The following is a 23,446-nucleotide window of genomic DNA, read 5'->3' as shown; positions in this document are numbered from 1 at the left end:
TCAATTGACCATTCACTGGATATGAAAGTAGACCTTGGTGTTTAAGCTGTTTAAATCTCATCTTTTAAACTATATACAACATATTACTTTACTTTAAATAACAACTATGCTATCCTAATATTCTTTTCTTATTTTTCAGGCATTCTACACACAAAGTTTTAACTATTTGATTTTAAATTTTAACTATGCAATCTAATTATTGTTTTCTTAGTTTTGAGGCTTTTTTTTATAATTCAATACAAGAAACGTTAACAATTAAACTGAAACATGTAGCTATCCTTTTAATGCACATCTTTGATCATCAACTTTTTAATTTGCCTAATTAGTACAGTTTTACTGTTTTAATTTCTTTATTACCCCTTTAATTGTTTAACAATTATTAGACAGTAAAACCACAACAGTAAAGAAAGTGGCTTGTTCTGGATTATCCAGTAAACATTTCAAGAGGAAAAAATTGTCACAAAAACTTTGCTTTTACATGTTTTCCTGAATAAACCTTGTTAAGACTATAATTTTTAGAGAAAAAATTCTGAATACTTGTATCATCATTGCTTATGGTGATTCAAGAATCTAGTTGTCCCAAATACTTTAAGTTACCTTTGAGAATTTCCAAATAAATTTCCAAAATTTTCAATGAGTGCTGAAAAATTGTTGAACAACACTAAAAAAAAAAATATTGAACATATCACCACAAGTCATACGATAAAATGGTGCATAGCTATAATGGCACACTTGTTATTAATATAATTCCTCAGTATTAAGCATTAAATAAAACATATTGAAAATCAAAAACTATTAACTGAAGATAACAATTATGAAAATCAAAAGAGTATTAATAATAAAAATCTACCCACACACAAATATAATTTTTCATTCTGTAACAGAATCTCGCTCTACATAAATTTGACAACAATAGTACAGTTGGCCATATAATAATGAGCACTAAAACTATTCTAGAAAGTTCAGGTTCTGAGAGTTTAAAATGGAAAACTTTACTTAAACAATTTCAATGTTTAATCCAAAAGATTTTTTTGCCGTTCTATTTTATCTAATTTGCGTAAAAATTTGAAGAAAAAGAATCTAGCCATTTCAAACTCTATATTTTCATTAATGACCTCTTAAGACAAATATTAAATAAGTTTTCTTTTGGCAAAAAACATATTTCTTATTTTCTATTTGTCCATTGTACAAAAATGTGCCAAACTTGCACTTTAGTACTATACATTTTATTTTAAAAATCTGAATAAACTTCAATATAATATTTGTTTAAAAACAATTTTATATACATACTCACCTGCCGAAAGTGTTTTTAAATTTTTTCAATAACTATCTATGAGCAAGGCAATCTACATTCACTATCCAGCATCGAATAGTATTTATCTTTCCTGAAAGAACTTGTTTGCCAGAAACAAGAGTGTATAAACTTTTTTGCCATTTAATTTCTACTGTAAATTTACAAAATCTTTAACCTTTACAGTGATAACAAGCATACATTTATAAATCTGGTCTTTAAACAGGAGAGTTAATTTTTATACTATCATACATGCAAAAACCAAAAACAGGCTGTATCAAATATCTTAAATGGGAATGAAAGTTATCGGCAAATGATATTAAACAGGGTTAAAAATATTTCAAAATGACTTTATACAACAATAATTTTTATATATGAAACTTTGCAGAATGGTTAGAACAAGCTATAAGCAGCTGATATTTTTTTAACAAAGCGTAAATTTTAAAACCTTGTTCCAAATTATGCATTTTTCAATGAATATCTTAAGATGCCTCTTTTAGCTTAATTTAGAAGAAAAAAATGTGTCATGGCAATTTTGATTGATTAAAAATTAAAGGTAAACATAGTTTTTTAAGTTCAAAATGTTATATCACTGATGTAGATATGTAAATATTATGTACACAACTTAATTTTCATTTTTTTCTGTTAATTTTAAGGATTTCTGCTTTGATCCATTTGTCCTGTAAATTTTCCTTGATTCAACAAAAGTATTTGACTTCTCAGATTTTGTTATCTTTTGTTTCTGTCTCTGCAAAACATGTTAAAAACTATAAGGATTATAATTATTGATTTCAGACATTTCCGACAATAAATATTATTCTAACTTTGCATACATTTCTATTCCATTTAAACACTCATTACACAATTGTCCTAATGTTGCGATGTTACACTATTGTTTCAGGTTAGGGTGAAGGTTGGTACTTATTAAAAAATTTAAATCAGATGCATTTGTTTGCACCTGTCTTAAGACAGGAACCTGATGTCAATTGTTGATGTGATTCATAAGTGTTTCTCCTTTTTTATTTAGATTATACCGTTGGTTTTCCCATTTGAATGGTTTTACACTAGTCATTTGTGGGGTCCTTATAGGTGTCAGACCAACAATTAAATATCCTTATCTGTTCAATCAAATTTTGCAATTTTCACAGCTTTCTAAATATTTTACCGTAAGTTTAACTTCAAAGAAACCAGGTATATCCTGAATTGTATATGTATCAGCTGTCTACATGCCAATTTCAACATACCTTTAGAGCCTTCTAAGAAATAAACTGACCTTTAAAAAGAGGTACTCCAAAAATAAAATAAACCCTGTTTTTCTGGAAATCTTAAATTAGTATGCCCTGGAGCACATTAATCCTCAATTTTTAATGCGAACTCATAGACATGTATATTTTGGCTCAAAATGGTCTAAATATATTTCTCTTTCATCAGAAGTTTCATTTCTGCAAATATGTTGGTTAGTTTAAGTAAACAAGGACATCAAAAGCATTATTTTGTGTTAGAGTAGGGCTACTTTTACATACGATCTAAATTGGAGGGAGTAATTGGTGGTCTGACACCTAAAGCTATCTGTTTGGTGTGAGCCAAGGCTCAGTGTTGAAGACCATACTTTGACCTAAAATGGTTTTCTTCAACAAATTGTGACTTGGATAGAGAGTTGTCTCATTGGCACTCAAACACTTCTTATATCTATAACAATTTAATTTAAGACACTTACCTTCATTTGATTAGAAAGCTGTGGAAACTCATCTTCTTGAAATTCAAAATAATCATCAACATTTTCTTTGATATCAACTGGTATATCTGAACTGCAAGAACAAAATAAATATCCATGAATGGCAATTTGAAATTTTATTGGTCACTGGAAACAAATAACCAGTAAACAATATTTAATTACATAGACGACAGTGGTATGTTCATGTTTTCATCTCTTTGGCTTAAAAGTTCCTAATAGTGACAGTTAATTCAGAAAAAAAACATCAACAGATTCAGAAAAAAAAATTATAATCATTTTCAAAACATAAATCTACCCAGTATCACACATTCCAATAATATGGGGTAACCATCATGTCCATCCATGACACAAGATCAGTACATGCATAGAAACAAATCACATAAAAAGCAAAATAACATCACTTTTGATTAGTTGATTTTCTTGTTCCAGATAGTAAGATGTTAGGTACAGCAATAATTTTATATATTTTTTTGGTATCTACAATTTAATGATAGATTATAAAAGTTGTTGGCTTGTATGATACATGCAATCAAATAAATGTAAATCATGCTGGGAAAAAAAAATTGTGTACATGTTTGTTTATATCCTGTTTAACATATATAAAGGTAAAGGAAAAATTGGAAAATTGTTGTTTCCTTTTTTTTCTCAACAAAAAATGCTAATAAAATAATCATGGAAGGCATATAAAAAAACAAAAACATGTAAAAATTAAAATGATTGCTTAATTTGGCCTGTTAATGTCATACAATGTATATTACATACATTTGTAGTTAAACAACTTCGTTCTATCTGAGTTTTCATCTATAACAACATTTGGAAAGTAATTCATGTTGTATAAAACTTTTTTCTTTCGATTTTCTCAAAATAAGCATTTCACAACAGTTAAGTAATTACTTACACATAATAACTATGTAGGAATGGACAGAGATCACCTTTAAAGCAATCTCCTTCCGACCAGAATCTACAAGTAATGTTGGACAAATCATGGGAAAATTTACAGTCACTTCGTTTACAGCTTCCTTCCATAAAAAATGTACATGGTTTTCTTCCTGAACCTGTCAAAATAAAGCAACTCTTATATAAATTAATATAATTAATAATATTTACCTGTGAAAGAGGACCAAGTGTGTTAACTAGCTATGTAAAACAGTCTCACTTATCTTTATCAACTAGTTACTTTTTTCTGTGTGCAATGGGATTTCAAAAATCCTATAATACACAATAATCATAAATATATACATTTGATAAAGAGGAAATTGCAATGTGATTGTCTTCATGACTGAGGCCTGAACAATAAAATAACCAGTTATACCAATTTTCTGTGTTAGTCATGCTATATTTTTGACATCATTGTCAATGTAAACAAAGATATTTCGTTTTCACTGTTTGTTTCAGGTAATGTTTTCATCTTTTTTTTAAAGTATTATTTAATTCAAGTTTGAATTATTCCTACATGAAATCTGAATAGAAATGTTGACATGTTTTTAATCGTTGTTTCCACAAATCTCTCATTATTTATCAGGAGATTGACCCCTATAACTCATTTTGCATTTGGTCGTATGAAATTGTATGTTGGATTAATAATAAAGAAATTTAAAATATTTTAACAGTTCATACGATATGAAGATCCAAGTTCAGCCTCAGGCAATCCTGAAAAATCTGCACAGACCATAGATGCGTAATGCATACATCTGTGAAGTACTAAAAGAAATAGTTCAAGAAATATATATGATCTCTCTTCAAAATCAAATATCTGCAGAGATTTGATGGCCGATCTTTGATAATTACATTTATTCAATTTCGACAATTTTAAAATTTCACATATTATATATACATGTCTTTTGTTTAAGAATGTATGTTGCTCTTGAGATATCAAGAATCTTTAGCTGTTTAATTATTTTATATCCCACATTGCCTTAATTCTTTATCAATCCTAGCTTATTCACATCACTCATCAATGACAAGTTTTTTCTTGCAGCAACATTAAATTTATTATTTTTTAATTATCTTCCAAAATGAAGTATCTGTAAGACCTAATAACAGTATTCCATTACATTAAAATCTTGAAATCTGAAATATAAGTTCCATAGATTACTTACATTTGGCAAACTTAGAAGACTTTCCATTAGGATTTGGGGACTCTTTATCTAGCCATTCTTTTTCAAGTTCACAGGAATAAACAGCAACTCTTGGCATAGGCATGTAACCCTTCACATAAATTGGCTGAAAAACAAAATTTAATGATTTATTATGCATCTTGCATATCTATTTTTTTTTTTCAACTAATCTTGCATATCTATTTTTTTTCACTAATCTTGCATATTTTTTTCACTATTCTTGCATATATTTTTTTCACTAATTTTGCATATCTATTTTTTCCAATATGTATTTTGCACATCTTTTTTTTCACTGTGTTTTGCCGATTTTAGTATCTTGCATATATTTTTTTTTCAAACACCTCAGCTCAGGAAGATCTAACTACTTCTGCCCATCCCATGTGCCTGTGGACAAAACTTCCAGATGTCTGGTCTTTTTACCAGTTTAGCTTAACAGCTTCAAGAATTTTTAGGCCTGTTGAATTAGTTTTTTTCTTTCTGTGTACTTTTAGAACAATATTTTTAAAAGTTTTTTGGTATAAATTCCAGGTAATATTTTTATACATAATAAATATACTGCCTTTTAATTTTAATTTTAATTCAGAAAATGAAATATAATAAATCTTAAAATCTGAATAATAGAAATTGATAATTCTTACCTCAGAAACAGAGTTATCTTGAGGAAAATTTTCTATATCTTGGAGAACTTTCTTTCCTTTTCCAATGACCAGATGGACTTTAGTGACATCATTGTCTTTTGATGGTATTGTGTTACATTTCTCAGATTCAGAATTCACAGCATCAAACAAATAGCATGGGGGTGCATGGACAGCTGTGGTTTCCTGTGGTTTAAGATCATCACAGTCTTCTGTGAAGAAAGAAAACATATCTGGGAAATTGCTATCGTCAGTGCTGCTCCATACACTTTCCTGTATACTGCAGCCTGTTTCTCCATCATGTTTTGATTCATTTACTCCCCAGAAATCTGGATTATCTTGTGGTGCATCATCTTCATTTTTCTGCTGTGGAGGCCATTTCTCTGCCCAAACATCTTTATTATTTGTCAAATCCTCATTGTTCTGTTGTTGAGACCATTTCTCATAACCAAAATCTTGGTTTTCCACCAGTTCTTCTTTTTTCTGCAGCTCAGAACACTTCTCTGCCCAAAAATCTAGGTTCTCTGTTGCTCCTTCATTTTTCTTCAGTTGAGACCATTTCTCTGCCCATAAATCTTGGTTCTCATTGGGTTCTTCTATTTTTTGTGGCTGAGACCATTCTTCTGTCCATAAATCTTGGTTATCTGTTGATGCTTCATTTTTCTGTGGCTGAGACCATTTCTCTGCCCATAAATCTTGGTTCTCCATGGGTTCTTCATTTATTTGTGGCTGTGACCATTTCTCTGCCCATAAATCTTGGTTCTCCATGGGTTCTTCACTTATTTGTGGCTGTGACCATTTTTCTCCCCATAAATCTTGGTTATCTGCTTGAACCTTCTCTTCCTTTTTCTCTGGGTGATGCCATTCCATTGTTTTAGCTTTTCTGAGTCTATGACTTTCATTAACAGTAAGCCAGTTACTTTTTTCTTCTTGAACTTTTTCATCATCATTAGCCTCTTCGTATCCCGAGTCAAAGCATGTGTTACAAGCCACGTCCAATACATTTTGAGGAGTATTTTGTGCCGATGCTGTTAAACTGTCTACATAGCCATAAACATCAAAGTCTTGAATGAATTCTGGGTCCTCTTCCTCTTCTTCTTCCACAACTTCAGGTGGCCTTCCTTTGTCAACACAGGACATTTTCTCATTGTTTGCTGGTTGATCATCAAAACTTGAACCTGTCTGTATGTTTTTATCATGTTGTTTACAAACTTTGAACATCGGAATAAATGATTCTTCATCTCCCGAGTCAGTAACTTCTACAAACTTTTGATATGGAGTTGTAGTGGAAGAATAACCACCAAATAGATCTCTTAGGTGTAAATCGGATAAATCCTCTTCCACTTTAGCCGAAATTGGACGAAAATGGGTCTTAGGTGACAAATACAAGTTCTCGTTTTTTTCTTCATTTTGAACTTTAGGCACATTGTCTTCAAAATCAATCAAGGTAGAGTAGTTAAAATAACAAATGTTAGAGTCACTCTGCACATGAGTCATTTTTCTTGGAATAACATCTTTAAAAGCTGAGTTATTCGATGGAATCAACTCGAAACTTTTGGATAATTTATCTGAAGAAGCTAGCTGATTATCTCTCAAAGATTTCAGCAAATGTACATCTGTCAAAGAAATACTGCGATCATATGTTCGCGGAAAATTCTGTTGATCATCATCCTTAAGTTCATTGGTCGGTTCATCAAGGTCATCAGGTTCAAAGGTTATCTTGGGAATTAAAGTATTAATGTTGTCCCCTTCCAACAGATCAACTGACTCTAGGCTTTTATTAATCAAGTTGATGTTGAATACTCCACTATTTCTATTAGCTTTGTCTGGAAGTTGGTTCAATCCAGATTTAAAATCGTCAAAAGTCGAGTTAAATCCCTCAAGAAACATGCCTTTATCTCTCTGCTGTTTATTCCATATGTTTATATCCCAAAGTTGAGAATAGTTCTCATTATTTTGACCCGCTGTATCATCACATCCATAACCATCCATTTCTGTTTTATTGGCAGAAAACATCCAGGAAGGCAAAGAAACTTCATCAGCATTACCTATTTGGTTTTCAAGACTTTGAAAAACTGGACAATCATATAAGTTCTGATGTTCCATCTGGGATATGTTGTCATCTTTCCAATTCCTTCCAGGCTGAGAGGTTAAATTGTTCTCACTTTGATTTACAAGTGTTGACCACAGATCTTCATTTAAACCAATGACAGGAAAGTCCCCTTGGTTGTCATATGGAGATGTATTTGGCTGCAAGATTTCCCCATCTAAGAGTAATAAACCCCCGATATCTTTGTGCATATCGTATGGACCTTCAGCTTGAACTTCTTGTAAATCTTCTTTCTTTGAAAAATCTTCATCTACATTCTGAAGGACACTTTCTGCCACAGTTTGTAATTCTTGGTTTTTCATCAAGTCCTGCAATCCAAACTGATCATCCTGTGGTACCTGTTCGTTTTTTTCATCCTCGACTGATACTTTATCTGGATCTATAAATACATCACCATTATGGAAGAATGGACAGCTGTGTCTTTCATATAATCTTTGACCGGAGTCGATTGGTGTTATCAACTCAGCAAACTGCTTAGTGTACCAAAAGGCATTTTCCTGAAGTTCTGGACTGATGAATCCGTCAATATCAAATCTTTCTATGAATTTCTTATCATGTCCATGGAGGAGCATTTCTTTGAGGATATTTTCTACTTGTTTACAAAGTTTCTTTTCTTCATTTGTTTGTTTATCTAAAATATTGACTGGAACGAATTCTGATTGAGGCCAGCTCATAAATCTTGCATGGAAATTTTCATTTGGTTTATATTTTGGCTTTGGAATAGGTTTTTCTGGGGTTTGCTTTTTAAAGTTAGCAGAGTTTGGTGACGACTTCTTCCTTTGTTTTCGTTCATTTCTTTGTTTAGGTGCCTTCTTGTATTTAATCATTTTAGCGAGTTGTTTATCTGGTGGTTCTTTTGTCCATGGGTTATCTCTCCAAATACTTGACATCTGTAGACAGTTTTCAAAAAATGGTGACTTTTCATTTTGACCAGTAAGGGCAGGAAATGCTGCATAATATCTGAAAATATACAACAATATATTATGATCATGATATGATTATAGATCAATTCAGTAAAAATATTAAATTGATAGTATTTTTTAAATCATAAATGTTATGGGAATTGTTTTTTTATCCACTGTGCATCACGTTTTCAGTTAAATATGGTGGTGGCAAAATATAAAAATAAAAAAAAATAAATCCAATTTTTAGTAATATTTAGGGAATTGGAAGTAGCCAAATAGAGATAAATATACCATTGAAAAAATGCTATACATTTGAAAGATGTGACGTCACATGATATGTTTTTCTAGAAAATGTACTTAATACATGTAATAGAAGGTCTTCAAAAAAATGAGATGTAAGCAATAATATACATTTTTCAGGGGTCCAAAAAAAAGTCTCATCAGTTGGATATAATATGCATATGGCATGGTTATCAAACCAAATGTCAGACAGTTTTGTTTGTCACAGACTGCACTTAAAATAAAAATCTCAAACAAATGAACCCCGAATTTGAATGTCAAATCCTGGGTTTTGTTTGTATTTGTCACTGGGGCTTCTTTTACCAACACTGTCTTAACATCATCCTTGGTATTTCTGTGGTAATAAAGACTATGCATGTAAAATTTGATCTGTCATTGCAGTGTTCTCCCCAGGCCGTTTTAGCGCCGCGATTTTCAGCGCTATTTCAATTTCCCGCTGTCCTATTGCACTGACCGCGTCGCTATCCCGTTCAACCGCGTCGCTATATTTTTTTTCGTATTTTTTAAATTTTCCCGCTTATTTTTCTTTTCGGATCACGTGATTGACTGGTTAACGATTTTTGAAAGAATTATTTCCGTTGTATGAAAGTAACTCCGCGGGACCAGTCTAATAAATTTTACAAAATGGCGTCGTTGAGAGTTCAAAATAAACAAAGATTTCAACATTGACATCTATTTAATGAATATATAGAGGCATATATGAATGAAATGAGAAGAAATAAATTGACCGCATTTCCCAACGACATTCACAAACTTGTTTAACGAACTTTGAACAAACACTGATTTTAACAACGATCAAATTGGCTTCAATGAGCTAGTCTTTGAAGTATTAATTATCACCCAATCGAACTAATACCTGTTTAATCAGCAATTCTACAGTAATGAATTTTACCCTTTGAAAACAATTAAGAGGATATGATTAGAAAAACAAACCCCAAGCTGATACTAGACTTGAGAAATTCACTTTCTCGATGTCCAGCTTGGGTGAAGCCAAGTTAAACGTCGTAAGGTTAACAGAACACTGCTACATTTTTTCGCTTTATAAAGATGCCGAAACATATGAAAGGAATGGACAGTGCTAACAGAGACATATAATACATGTCTCGGGTGCTGAAAAGTTCATTTCTAAATTATATAAGGGAAGTTTTACCCCCTTCTCTGACAACGTTGTCTCGACCATTTTTTGAACCATCTACGATTATATCATTACTTTTTTTGCGTTTACAACCGAACTGTCGAACCTGTATTACTCGAAAGAATCATCCCTGTTATCAAGGGATTCATTATAAGCCCGTATTTTACGATTACTTGACCATACATGGCTCTTTTTCAAATGGATAAGGGAATAAAACAAAACGAAAATTTTGTGTAAATATATTTAAAATATCGATATTTGTCAACCAATCATCAATATATCTTAATTAAATATTGCTTTAAATTTAATGTAAACAGAGGATGGCTTGGATAAGGAATAGTATTTAATGCTAAAAAAAGGACAAAGGTGTAAACAGGAAGTTATGTCAGCCAGTAAGGGAGATAATTTGGGAGGGAAAGACCTAAAAGAAGTATTGTCAAATCTTGGTGGCATGTATTCAAATGTTTATAAAATTATCAAACAAAACCTTTAAAGGTGGTAGTTGTTTCAATTGGCATACATAATGTATTTGATTGGTAATTCACCTTTGAAATAAAAAAAATCTCTTTAAAATATTTTTAAAGGATTTCTTTCATATTCATAATTGGAATATTTTAGCCTTTTTTTTTATTAAAGCAAGTCTTTGATAAGATTTGAATATTATTAAAAGGGCAATTTCATTTCTTCCTTTGAAATACTATACTCATTTTTATTGAAAAGTTGTACTTTGCTAGAAATGTTAATAAAAGTAAATGTAAAAAATACCAATCTTGTCATTGAAAACTTTCCCACAGAAGCTGACAATGACTATTGTTGGTCCTACATGTTCTGCAACATCACCTGTTAGTGATAAGAAATCTTCACATCTAGGCAGTCTGGTATAGACCCACCATGGAAAAGACTTCTCCTTGGGTTTTATAGACAGATAATATGAGGATTATATGAATTTACAATGGAGACAAAAAGACTTTTCTTCTATCATGTCTATATCCAGACAATAACATTAGCAAACAAAGGGGTAACTTCCATGAGCATGATGAGGACATCATTACAAGAGAAAACATCAATAGCATTATATAAGAAAAACACATAACAAATCAATTACAAACCAACCGCGCGCCGCGACAAAGTTACTGAGAATTGTCGAAAATCACGCGCTTACCACAGCGCTATCCAAAAATCCTGGGGAGAACACTGCATTGTCATCGAAACGTCAGATGAAATATATAACATCAACAAAGATTTTTTACTATATTTTGCATATTTCATGTATTGAAAAATAAACCTTCCCAGTAAATGCCATCCATAATTTTTGGGCCATCCATAGGTCATTTTTAATTCATCCAAAATCAATACAAAATGTTCTCAAGTTTAAGACTTCATGGCTTGTCTGATGTCTAGACTTTGTTCATTTTTTAGGTAGGATATGAGGTTCATACAATCTTTTTTTTATTTTGTGTACTATATTTACCTTTCAGCTGGATCTTCCAATTCAGAAGAACTTCCATCACTTAGGGAAGGGGTACTACTGTCTCCTTGATCTGTGTCATCAGAACCTGTAATATATCATTTAAGATTGACCATGGATTACACAACAATATCTTAGTCATCTGAATCAGATCTTATCATTATAATTCATCTCAAATTTAGTCCAACAATGTTAGATGTTTAAATATGCTTTAGCAATTTTTTTATTTTTCCCTCTGAGAGATTCGAACCCTTCCTTCCATGATATTTTTGCAACATTAACAGCACTGTGTCTAGTTCTCTATACAACTGGACCACCTAGGCTACATTAAAATATAGCTTTTGGTGGTCTATGTAATGCCTTTCCTGTACCTAAGCTTTATATAGGGTTGTAACACAGTAAATAATGTGGCAAGTAGATGGTGTACCTTTGAGATCAGCTATTTCCTTTTTTTTTTATTAAGGTTGATTATGTTATTTACACTATGCAACATCAAATTTTATATTTCATTATACACAACTTTACTTGATCAGGATGTTCTCTAAAATTAACTGGAATTGTGAACTAAATTTGTGGCTTCTTGTTCTAATCTTCTATTTAAGCATCACACCAGTCAAAACTTGCCATGACTGCCTACATTTGTAGCATGTCCAATGCCTTAAAAGATCCTGGTCATTGAAGGACTTGAGCATATCTATAGCTAGCAACATATATGTCAATGATCCCTTACTGTTACCAAAAATAAAGCTGATTTTCATCTCAAGGGAAAGTGACTAAAGCCCTCAAAACTCCTAGCTGAAACCCCTGCTGTTTACATAAGACATTATAAAGACAATGTTTGACTTGCCTTTATAGAGTTTTTGTACATACATGAATGTATATGGACCATAATTTGGTATTCGGCCTTTGGTTTCTTTTTGTATCCTTTTTTATAAGTTCTAAAACTTTAACTTTTATTCTGTGGGTTGTGTTGATGTTAGAATAGTATTAATGGAACAATTGAGTTTTTCGAGAAAAAATTAATACATTTTGATTCACCGTTTACGTGACAGGAAACAAAACAGGAAACCAATCTTTATTTTCTTTATTTTGCACAATATATTTCAAAAGACATAAATGAACACCATTACTAGTGTTACTTGCTTCATGTTAATATTTAAAATCTATTTTCAATGTTAAATTAAAGTTTTTTTTAAACGCGACAGGAAACCATAAGAAACCGAAAGCATTTTTTTAGTTTTATTTTATTGCAAAATCTGCTTAAAATGATCTGAACAGTATACTTTTTCTTAAAATCCATCTTAAATGTAACAGTATTATAAAACTCCTAAATATGTGCTTGTTTTGAAAACAATTAGTACAATTTATTCAGGAATTTCCGTATTTTCTTCATTGATACAGGATACCATAATCGTTGTATCTTGATGTTTTAGCCAAAAAAATGTATTTATATTTGGTTTTGAAATTCCAGTTATATACAATTTATTCCAAATCATTGGTAATGTAAAATTCTTTAAATCCAGTAAAGAAAACAACTTTTAACTTGGAATTAGCATCTTTAAAATAGGCACCATGTGATATTTGTGACTTGTACACCATCTACATGGTTTCCACATTTTAACCTACTTTAGTGGGCTAAAATCAATAAAGTACTTCCTTTCAAGTCATGCATGGTAAAAGTTTACTTTTCCTTTGACAAGTTTATTGCGTTTCTGATAAGTGTTTGAAGAACATGAATAAAAACTAGAGGCTCTAAAGAGCCTGTGTCGCTCACCTTGGTCTATGTGAATATTAAACAAAGGAAGAAGATGGATTCATGACAAAATTGTGTTTTGGTGATGATAATGTGTTTGTACATCTTACTTTACTGAACATTCTTGCTGCTTACAATTATCTCTATCTATAATGAACTAAATTGACTATAAAGGACAATAACTCCTTAGGGGGTCAATTGACCATTTCAGTCATGTTGACTTATTTGTAAATCTTACTTTGCTGTACATTATTGCTGTTTAAAGTTTATCTCTATCTATAATAATATTCAAGATGATAACCCAAAACAGTAAAATTTCCTTAAAATTACCAATTTAGGGACAGCAACCCAACAACGGGTTGTCTGATTCATCCGAAATTTCAGGGTAGATAGATTTTGACCTGATAAACAATTCAACCCAATGTCAGATTTGCTCTAAATGCTTTGGTTTTTGAGTTATAAGCCAAAAACTGCATTTTACCCCTATGTTTTATTTTTAGCTATGGCAACCATCTTGGTTGGATGGCCAGGTCACCGGACACATTTTTTAAACTAGATACCCCAAAGATGATTGTGGCCAAGTTTGGATTAATTTGGCCCAGTAGTTTCAGAGAAGAAGATTTTTGTAAAAGATTACTAAGATTTACGGAAAAATGGTTAAAAATTTACTATAAAAGGCAATAACTCCTAAAGGGGTCAACTGACCATTTCGGTCAAGTTCACTTATTTGTAAATCTTATTTTGCTGAACATTATTGCTGTTTACAGTTAATCTCTATCTATAATAATATTCAAGATAATAACCAAAAACAGTAAAATTTTCTTAAAATTACCAATTTAGGGGCAGCAACCCAACAACGGGTTGTTGAATTCATCTGAAAATTTGAAGGCAGATAGATCTTGACCTGATTAACAATTTTACCAGTTGTCAGATTTGCTCTAAATGCTTTGGTTTTTGAGTTATAAGCCAAAAACTGCATTTTACCCCTATGTTCTATTTTTAGCCATGGCGGCCATCTTGGTTGGTTGGCCGGGTCACCCCACACATTTTTTTAAACATGTTACCCCTATGATGATTGTGGCCAAGTTTAGTTTAATTTGGCCCAGTAGTTTCAGAGAAGAAGATTTTTGTAAAAGATTACTAAGATTTACGAAAAAATGGTTAAAAATTGACTATAAAGGGCAATAACTCCTAAAGGGGTCAACTGACCATTTTGGTCATGCTGACTTATTTGTAAATCTTACTTTGCTGAACATTATTGCTGTTTACAGTTTATCTCTATCTATAATAATATTCAAGATAATAACCAAAAACAGCAAAATTTCCTTAAAATTACCAATTCAGGGGCAGCAACCCAACAACAGGTTGTCCAATTCATCTGAAAATTTCAGGACAGATAGATCTGGACCTGATAAACACTTTTACCGCATGTCAGATTTGCTCTAAATGCTTTGGTTTTTGAGTTATAAGCCAAAAACTGCATTTTACCCCTATGTTCTATTTTTAGCCATGGCGGCCATCTTGGTTGGTTTGCCGGGTCACGCCACACATTTTTTAAACTAGATATCCCAAAGATGATTATGGCCAAGTTTGGATTAATTTGTCCCAGTAGTTTCAGAGGAGAAGATTTTTGTAAAAGATTACTAAGATTTACGAAAAATGGTTTAAAATTGACTATAAAGGTCAATAACTCCTAAAGGGGTCAACTAACCATTTTGGTCATGTTGACTTATTTGTAAATCTTATTTTGCTGAACATTATTGCTGTTTACAGTTAATCTCTATCTATAATAATATTCAAGATAATAGCCAAAAACAGCAAAAATTCCCAAAAATTACCAGTTCAGGGGCAGCAACCCAATAACGGGTTGTCGCATTCATTTGAAAATTTGAGGGCAGATAGATCTTGACCTGATAAACAATTTTACCCCATGTCAGATTTGCTCTAAATGCTTTGGTTTTTGAGTTATAAGCCAAAAACTGCATTTTACCCCTATGTTCTATTTTTAGCCATGACGGCCATCTTGGTTGGTTGGCCGGGTCACGCCACACATTTTTTAAACTAGATACCCCAATGATGATTGTAACCAAGTTTGGTTTAATTTGGCCCAGTAGTTTCAGAGGAGAAGATTTTTGTAAAAGTTAACGACGACAGACGACGACGGACGACAGACGACGGACGACGACGACGGACGCCAAGTGATGGGAAAAGCTCACTTGGCCCTTCGGACCAGGTGAGCTAAAAATTAATTAAAAATTGTGACAAAGATACCAACTTTGTACATTCCAAGTGTAACGGTACATTAACATGTATTTTTTATTAAATTATCTTTATTCACCTAAAATATCCAGTAATATTTACTGTTGAAGCTAAATCAATCCAACGAACATCGGCACCATGATAGGAGACGTAATTTCAATTGAATTTTCCAATGACCCTTTACATCGTTATTGGGAAACGAAGTGTGTTAAAACGTCGGTCAAATCTGAAATCGATTTTGTCAAGTCATTGGGCATTTATTTTCACACAAGATCGGATGTATCATTATGCACATAGGAAAAATAATAGACCCCCGGCGCAATCTCTTTGAAAATTGTATTTTTCCTTTTTTAAACAAGACGAAACAAGCCTACAGATTATGTGTGCTTACATCCCGTTGGAAACAAATACAATGTTTAGACCTAGTATTTCGTATATCCGGCTGTAAGGGCGTGATCACATGTTAGTCACATGTTTCACGTATAACCGGAAATGATTAGAACTTAACGACAAAAACAATTTTAATAAATAAATGGACTTCTGTTTCGTGTGAAATGTAACGCATAACGATAACATCATTTTCTAACTTAATTATTACGAAGAACAAAACAAGAATGTAAATCATCTCTGATTTACCTGTTTGAACATCTCGCGAGAGTTCGTATTTGCATATTGTTGCAAAGAATTCTTTTACAACAAAGCAGATTAAACCATCTAAAATGTGCGTTACGAAATGGGAAACCAAAATAATGACAGTGTTCTTACACCTGCTACAGAAATACTTATAGTTCTCGGCATTTTCTTCTCACTATTCTTATTGGTCGATGTTCTTTGTTATTTTAAAGCAAAAATTACGAATTTGCCGGTGACGATTATCTATAAATTAGTCAGCGTTATGCACTTCGGACGCGAAAAGTAACGCGAGAAACGACACACAAATACGGTCGTATAATCTTTGAAATTTGTTAATTTCAATTTTTTTTCTAGGGAAGAGTAGCATACACTTGTATGTTGATAAAAATAATGGCATCTTTAGATGTAGTTACAACTTTTCTTACAGTAATTCACATTTTATCACTTTTCTATAGTTATAGGAAACGGAGCCCAATAGCAAATTATGGTCCATATATATTTTTACTTTTAAACAGTACTGAAACTTAAAATCAAATAAGAATACAAGTTAAATATTGATCATCAACTTAAATATATCTTACCTGATGACTGACTTAATTCTTTTAATTTAATGCAAAGCTCTTCTACAAGTTGTTCAATGCCACAATTCTACAATGATAGAACACATAGATTGAGATATCACATATTTACATGTTGTTAAACATGTTTACATTAAATTCAATACACAAGTGAAAACTAACAGAAGAAGGAATCATTGAGACAATTCAAGATTTTTAAATAATTGTTATATAACTTATTTCATAGTAATTCATGAGATTGTTGTTTCATGTGATACTCCACATACATTGCTTTACTTTCAATGTTTGACCCAGACCCCCACCCCCAATGTTTGATTTGGTTGAGACAAATTGTTTTTTTATTCAAGGTGTGGAAAAGGCAAATTTAGTAGACTTTTCATTTATAAAGGGACATAACCAGTGATAACTCAAGAACGGTGAAAGTGACACCACCCATATTCAATCTAGATCTGTGTTTGGTGGTAATAAGCATTGTGCACAAGTTTCATAAATTTGATTTAGACAATAAAAGTGAAGAAAAACTAATTTTGGGATGTGCTTAATTTATCTATCAACAGGTGAAAATTACTCATGTTAATTTAATAAAACTTTATATATAATTAATCATTTCTTTTCAAAGAGAAATAACTCAATCACATTAAAAATATCAATTATAGAAATTAAAAAGGAAGATAGCTCAACGAAGAGAAAAGCTAAAATCGTGAAATTTATACTTGACCTTCATTTAGTCAGAGGTAATAACATATCTAAATTTGAAAAAAAATTGTCAAAGCGTTTTCATGTTATTGAGGAGACACTGTTTGGTAGCCACCCGCCCATCCGTCGTCTCCTGTACATGTACATTCCCAAATCAATAACCAATATTTCATCGAAAATGCGGATAAAACTGGTAATAAACATCCTTGTAGATTCAAAGACTAGATTAAAGAGACATATAACCAATTTGCTTCCTTTGAAACTACAATGTACATACATGTATATAATGCAAACCACCTCAAATATTATAATTACCTCATCGGAGACAGCCTGAAGACATTCAATGGCAGCCTTTTTTTTCTTTTCTTCTAGGCTGCGTCTTCTTCTTTTCACTTTGCTTTGGACATTAAGTCTTGGATTGAAGAAAAGTTCCAAATATTCCATGCATTCTTCATCATGATCTTCAAGAAGCAGGTGAATTATGTAGCGTGAGTAAATAACAGAGTCAATACCTCTTATCTCCAGTTCATTCCCGAGCCAACTTTGTACCGATGACGGCAAAGCCGTTTCCATTGACAACTTATGCTCTGGATACTTCATGAGATAAAAAGCTTGACTTTGTTTATCTTTCAACAAACAAGTGGCATGTCTATTTTATCAATATATAAATTTTGTGGATATGACGACACAGATTCCAAGAAAACTCCATCTCCTTTTATTTTACTCTGCTGACATTTTACCAGCAGGTATATATTTAAACCCTTTCAATATCAGTTAACAGCAAACTTCTAGATTCCACTGGAATTAAAGGCATTCCCGCCATTTCTAAAAAATATAAAGCAATATAAGAATAAATAATGCTACACATGTAAATCAGGATTGCATATATGTAACTTGTCATGCTTGTTGTCAATCATTTTTTGTCAATGGTGTTCACAACTGATAACAATTCAAATTCATGTTTTCTAAAGGATAGTGGGTGACCCTGTTCTGTAATTTTTTTTATCCCTAGTTTCAGTATATACATGTATAAGTTCACATTCAACTAGCTAGATATAACTTGGGGAAATCTTACTTAAAATAATACTTTTTTTTCAACAATGAATACATGTATAGTCATACTTTTATCAGACTGTGTACTGATTGATATTTTAGTAAGAAATAAATGGGGAATTTGTCACTGGGAAACAGATGATGCCCCATGCTTGCATACATTATAAAGGGACAGTACTCAAGAGTAGTAAAATAGACGGCTGATGCTACCCAAATTAGTACTTGATCTGAGTTTATTGGTAATAACCATTCTGCTAATTTCATTACATTTGGTTGAGGCAAACTTGTATTTGTAGACTAGTATTTGTATTTTTGTCCATTTGAGGGGGTCTCATTGGGGGGGTTCTGATCCTGGATCCTGCTTACTGTTTTGACCGATTCTTGTATCTCGCTTACACTATGTACATTGTATGTAAGGAATTCTATTTTTTTTGTAATTTCCTGTGTCCTGCTAGACTTCATTCCCCATTTTCACGTCACAATTATTTGATTTTCACATGTCCTGCTTACAAAAAAATGTGTTAGGGTTTTGCGAAACCCAGTGTCTCGCCTACTTTTGCTGTTAATTGCAGGCTAAACAAAAATGAGGGAAAAAAATAATAAAAATATTCCTATTTAAATTATCTTTTGATTGTAAGAGGCTTCTGTCCAAGTTTGATAAAAATCCAGGATAATTTATGATTCTAATAAATGTTTTAAAAAATGTTTTAAAAAATCTTAACTGCAGACTGTATGTAATGTTGACTGGAAGAAAAACTAAGTCCATTTATAAGTAAAATACAGATACACAGGTACAAATTTAAAAAAAATCCTTTTAACTACTAGCTTTTGATCATAAACAAGCTTCTGGCCAAGTTCGGTACAAATCCAAAATAGTATAAGAAAGTTATAAAAATTTTATAAAACTTTAACCACAGACCGAATGTGTTATTTCCTGACAGAAAATCTAATTCCAATAGCAAGTTCTAAATAGCAAGTATTCCATTGGAAAAGGGGCATAACATACATGTATGAACATCATAAGTGACGCCACCAAAATTTTTAAAAGGTTACTCTGTTGATATTTCAGTGATGCCACTCATGGTCCTTTGAGGGAAATTGTTGTCCTTTAACAGAATGTTTGATCCATGGGCATGAGCAAGATGAGAAAATATATTCATTATTGAAACCCAAATGTCATATCTTTATCACTGAAAATTTATAATACTAGTTTTGGGGTAAAGGACAATACCTATAAATGGGATACATGTAGTAGTGTATTAATAGTACCCATTTTAGATATTTTAAATGTTTATCCATCTACATGTACCTAGTCCAAATAATTATGACATCTTGAAAGGCTATTATATTTTTTTTCTTTGAAGCCTTAAAGTCCAAATTATTATATCGTCTTGAAAGGCTATTATATTTTTTTCCTTTGACGCCTTACATCTATGTAAGGCTTCAAAGAAAAAATATATAATAGCCTTTCAAGACATCATAAATTGATAATTATTTGGACTACCATTTACCAAGATCTTCCCTCACCTAGATATACAAATGTACCAGGATTTGAGAATTTCTGAATATGATGATTTATGATAGTTTGTATGAGTGTAACCAATGTAACCATTATGTCAATGGGGGTTACAAAACAAGGTAACTGAATTATGGTGCACATTTTGTGCCTTATATGCCCTAACCTGTGCAAAGTTACCTCTGACAACTGTGAATGTCTGGAATGTGCAAAATGACTGAAATATGACATAAGGCAAACAACAACCAACTAGTTCACAAGATTTGCCGATGTATATTCAAATAACAGTGCTTTCTGCCAATTTCTGGTAGACCATAATTTGATATAGGAAAATGACAAATGTACGCCATTTGCGGTTTGAAAATGCTCACGAAATTTTTCGGACTTTGAAGTATCAGATCTCTTCCTTGGGGGAGTAAATTTACTTTTTGGGCTTCAAGTGAAGTTACAGACGAGTTTAAGAAGAAATTTAAGGTCATACAAGTGCCAAGGCCATCATTTGATTCTACTAGGACATGCATCTCTTCCTCAATGTCGCTCAAAGTGCGTATATACCTATTGCATTTTCATGTAGATCATCCTTTTTAAAAAGCGGTGGGGTTTCCCATTGTATTGTCTGTGTCTGTAATGATTATGGCATTGATCAAATGGTAATCAATCAGACATTCTGAATGACACCAATGTTAATCGTAACACCAAAACATTAGAATCGTCGAAATTCTATATCTTGATCATACCCGGAAGTGACGTTCAGGTCAAATAGTTCTTAAAATATAGTGATTTTATTCGTTTAATTAACTCTAAATTGAAACGAAATCAATTCCTAACAAGTAAATTATACTGATGGATTTCAATTTTGCTTAAAAGTAGTAAACTGCATTCCGTATGAATCATGTGCATGAATATTTTATTTTAAGTAATACGGTTGTGAGGTTTCCAGGAACTACATCCAGTGTCTGCGCAGACATGTCAAATTCCAAAGGGAAATGACATTTTGGCGGCAAGTTTGAATAGATACTATTACGGAGACCGCTGCTTTTCCGGCGGCGTGGCTTGAAAGTAAGAAAATTTATTGATTTCATCTGAGACTATGCAGAAAATATAAGATCGAGCGCGCATTTTGAGGAAAATATGTTTTTTTTCTTAGTTCAAAATTGGCGTGTAACTAGGTCACAAGTTCATCTCACGGTCTGTCCGGTCGCCGTCTGTCCGTCAACAGATCATACAAAAGCTAAATATAGTAATATGATATAAAATAGAATATTTTTATTTACCAAATTAGGGCCCCAGGAGGGCATGAAGCTACTTAGCATACAAACAATATTACGTTATGAAACTTGAAGAAGAATTTCCATTTTTGATAGATTTTTTTGTCTTGAAAGAGTTATCATATTCTCGGTGGCTTGGATTTCGACCTGAGCAGTGTCAGCCTACTCCCTTAAGTTAAACCCATTATATTTTAGTAATTTTGCACATTTCTTTCACTATTATACTTCAGGTTATGCATGATGTCATGATGAGTATGCTCAGATCAATGTTTTACAAAATTTGCACCAATAATTTTATAGTTTTTTAACAAGTCGAATAATGATTGAATCCGGGGATGCTTCAATCAAAGTACTTCAAACTTTATAAATATTGTCGTTGGGATTGGTAGAAGTAAGCTAATCTGTAGCACCTTTCGTTCGGAATTCTGGTATTTATCTATTAGCATCATTTCAATTGTCGTTATATACCCTGGCATTGGGCTGTAACCGTCATATTTAAGACATTTAAGGGAACTTTTTTTTCATTACACATCATGCATAATCTGTAGTACGTTTGGATCCAATCTAATTAAAATACTCATATGTAGTATAACGTAGTATAACGAAATTTACTTCATACTTCATTATATATATTCTGCTGTTGAGATTGGTGAAATATAAGGGCGTTGGTAGACTTATAATGATGTGCATGCAGAAGTTGCCAAACTAGGTGTTCGCCGAGCGGAGCAATGCGAAACAAATTTTGGTCCCTTTTTTCAAAAAATTAATCTTTTTTTCGATCTAAGATGGTTAAACAGAAGTGACTCGAAGTTCTTATTACCAATTCGTATATGCAAAACTATTCAATGATGGTTGGACTGTTGGCCGACTCGTTCGTAAGTGCGGGTCCATCGGACACAAACAAATAACCGTATGCCTATCAATCAATATGCATGGTAAGATTGTTGTTCATATTCCATATACTAGTGAGCACCTTGATCTCTTTTGATTAGGGCAAATTGTGCCGTAAATTGAATGCATAATTTAGAAATATATTTCATATTTTTGTGAGATAGAATTTTATTAACAAAAGTTCGCTTAAATGGTCAGTTAAAATGCCGTTGTCCTAATTGTGCCTTCGACTTTTAAGTTACTAAGCTATACTAAGTATAAGTGGATCCGAGGGCCATTTATGGCCCCCAGCAGGTCCAGGGCAGCGCCCGGGGAAGTCTGGGGTGAAGCCCCAGTTATTTAGCAAACAGAGAGAATTATTTTGAAGTTGAAGTATGTACATGCAGTTGAGTGTTTTGCTATATATATCAAATCAAAGACCTATAGTTATGATATCTGACTAAAACAATCTAAAAACTTTGCAATGCTTGCCAATTTATTATGCTCCAGAGAAAGAAAGGGCTTTATATAGAGAACTGGATCATCTCATTACATGTATATGTTAACATACGAAAAAAAGCAATCTTTAATTTGGTGATATATGAATGTGATGTTCTTATACATGTAAGTCTGAAGTTTACAACCGAGGTCCCGGTTAGGATTGTAACATTTTCCTTTCCTTTGGTTAGCATTGTTAAACGTGTCAACAACTTCTTTAATGTTAATGTCAAAATCAGAATGAACGTGCATCAGTGCAAGTGAAGAAAGTCTTTCTTTTCCCATGGTCAGTTACGTTTTTATGCGTTTCAGAGCGCTGAAAGAGCGTTCAGCAGTAGCGGTTGAAGGGTGGCATGGTGATAATTATTTGCAGATTACAGAATATATTGGGTAAAGTTCTTTCGGCGTCATCCCCAATGTTGCAGAGTTGGTCTGGTTTATTAGATGGATAAATATCCCATCGCGCAACCCACCTTTTAATTTCGAGAATTCGAAACTGATTTTTTTTTATTGAAGAAAGAACAGACTCGTAGCCTAGGCGCGACATATGCGAATTTGATGATCCCGAAACTTTTCAGATTGTTTGGAAGAAGCATCTGGGCTAGAAAACGTTCTTCCAAATTGAC

The 23,446-nt window shown here is 32.4% G+C and overlaps 1 protein-coding gene across 2 annotated transcripts; it reads right to left on the bottom strand.

Annotated features, from left to right (window-relative positions):
* Positions 1-1,547: 1,547 nt before the first annotated feature.
* LOC143071978 (uncharacterized) lies at positions 1,548-20,936 on the bottom strand. 2 transcript variants are annotated; one of them, XM_076246707.1, is made up of 10 exons: positions 20,740-20,936; positions 17,931-18,440; positions 16,923-16,989; positions 11,700-11,784; positions 5,782-8,848; positions 5,126-5,249; positions 4,644-4,727; positions 3,925-4,081; positions 3,009-3,099; positions 1,548-2,039 (listed from the first exon to the last, which is right to left on the bottom strand). In XM_076246707.1, the coding sequence occupies exons 2-10, from the start codon at positions 18,213-18,215 to the stop codon at positions 1,917-1,919; spliced, it is 4,083 nt and encodes a 1,360-aa protein (XP_076102822.1). In that variant the 5' UTR covers positions 18,216-18,440; positions 20,740-20,936; the 3' UTR covers positions 1,548-1,916. The 2 variants fall into 2 exon arrangements, with proteins under 2 accessions (XP_076102822.1, XP_076102823.1); XM_076246708.1 differs by lacking the exon at positions 4,644-4,727.
* Positions 20,937-23,446: the final 2,510 nt, after the last annotated feature.

Source organism: Mytilus galloprovincialis, chromosome 4, assembly GCF_965363235.1.
Source record: "Mytilus galloprovincialis chromosome 4, xbMytGall1.hap1.1, whole genome shotgun sequence".
NCBI lineage: Eukaryota > Metazoa > Mollusca > Bivalvia > Mytilida > Mytilidae > Mytilus > Mytilus galloprovincialis.
Note: the sequence above shows the minus strand (reverse complement) of the source record. Positions and strands in the feature narration are given on the sequence as shown.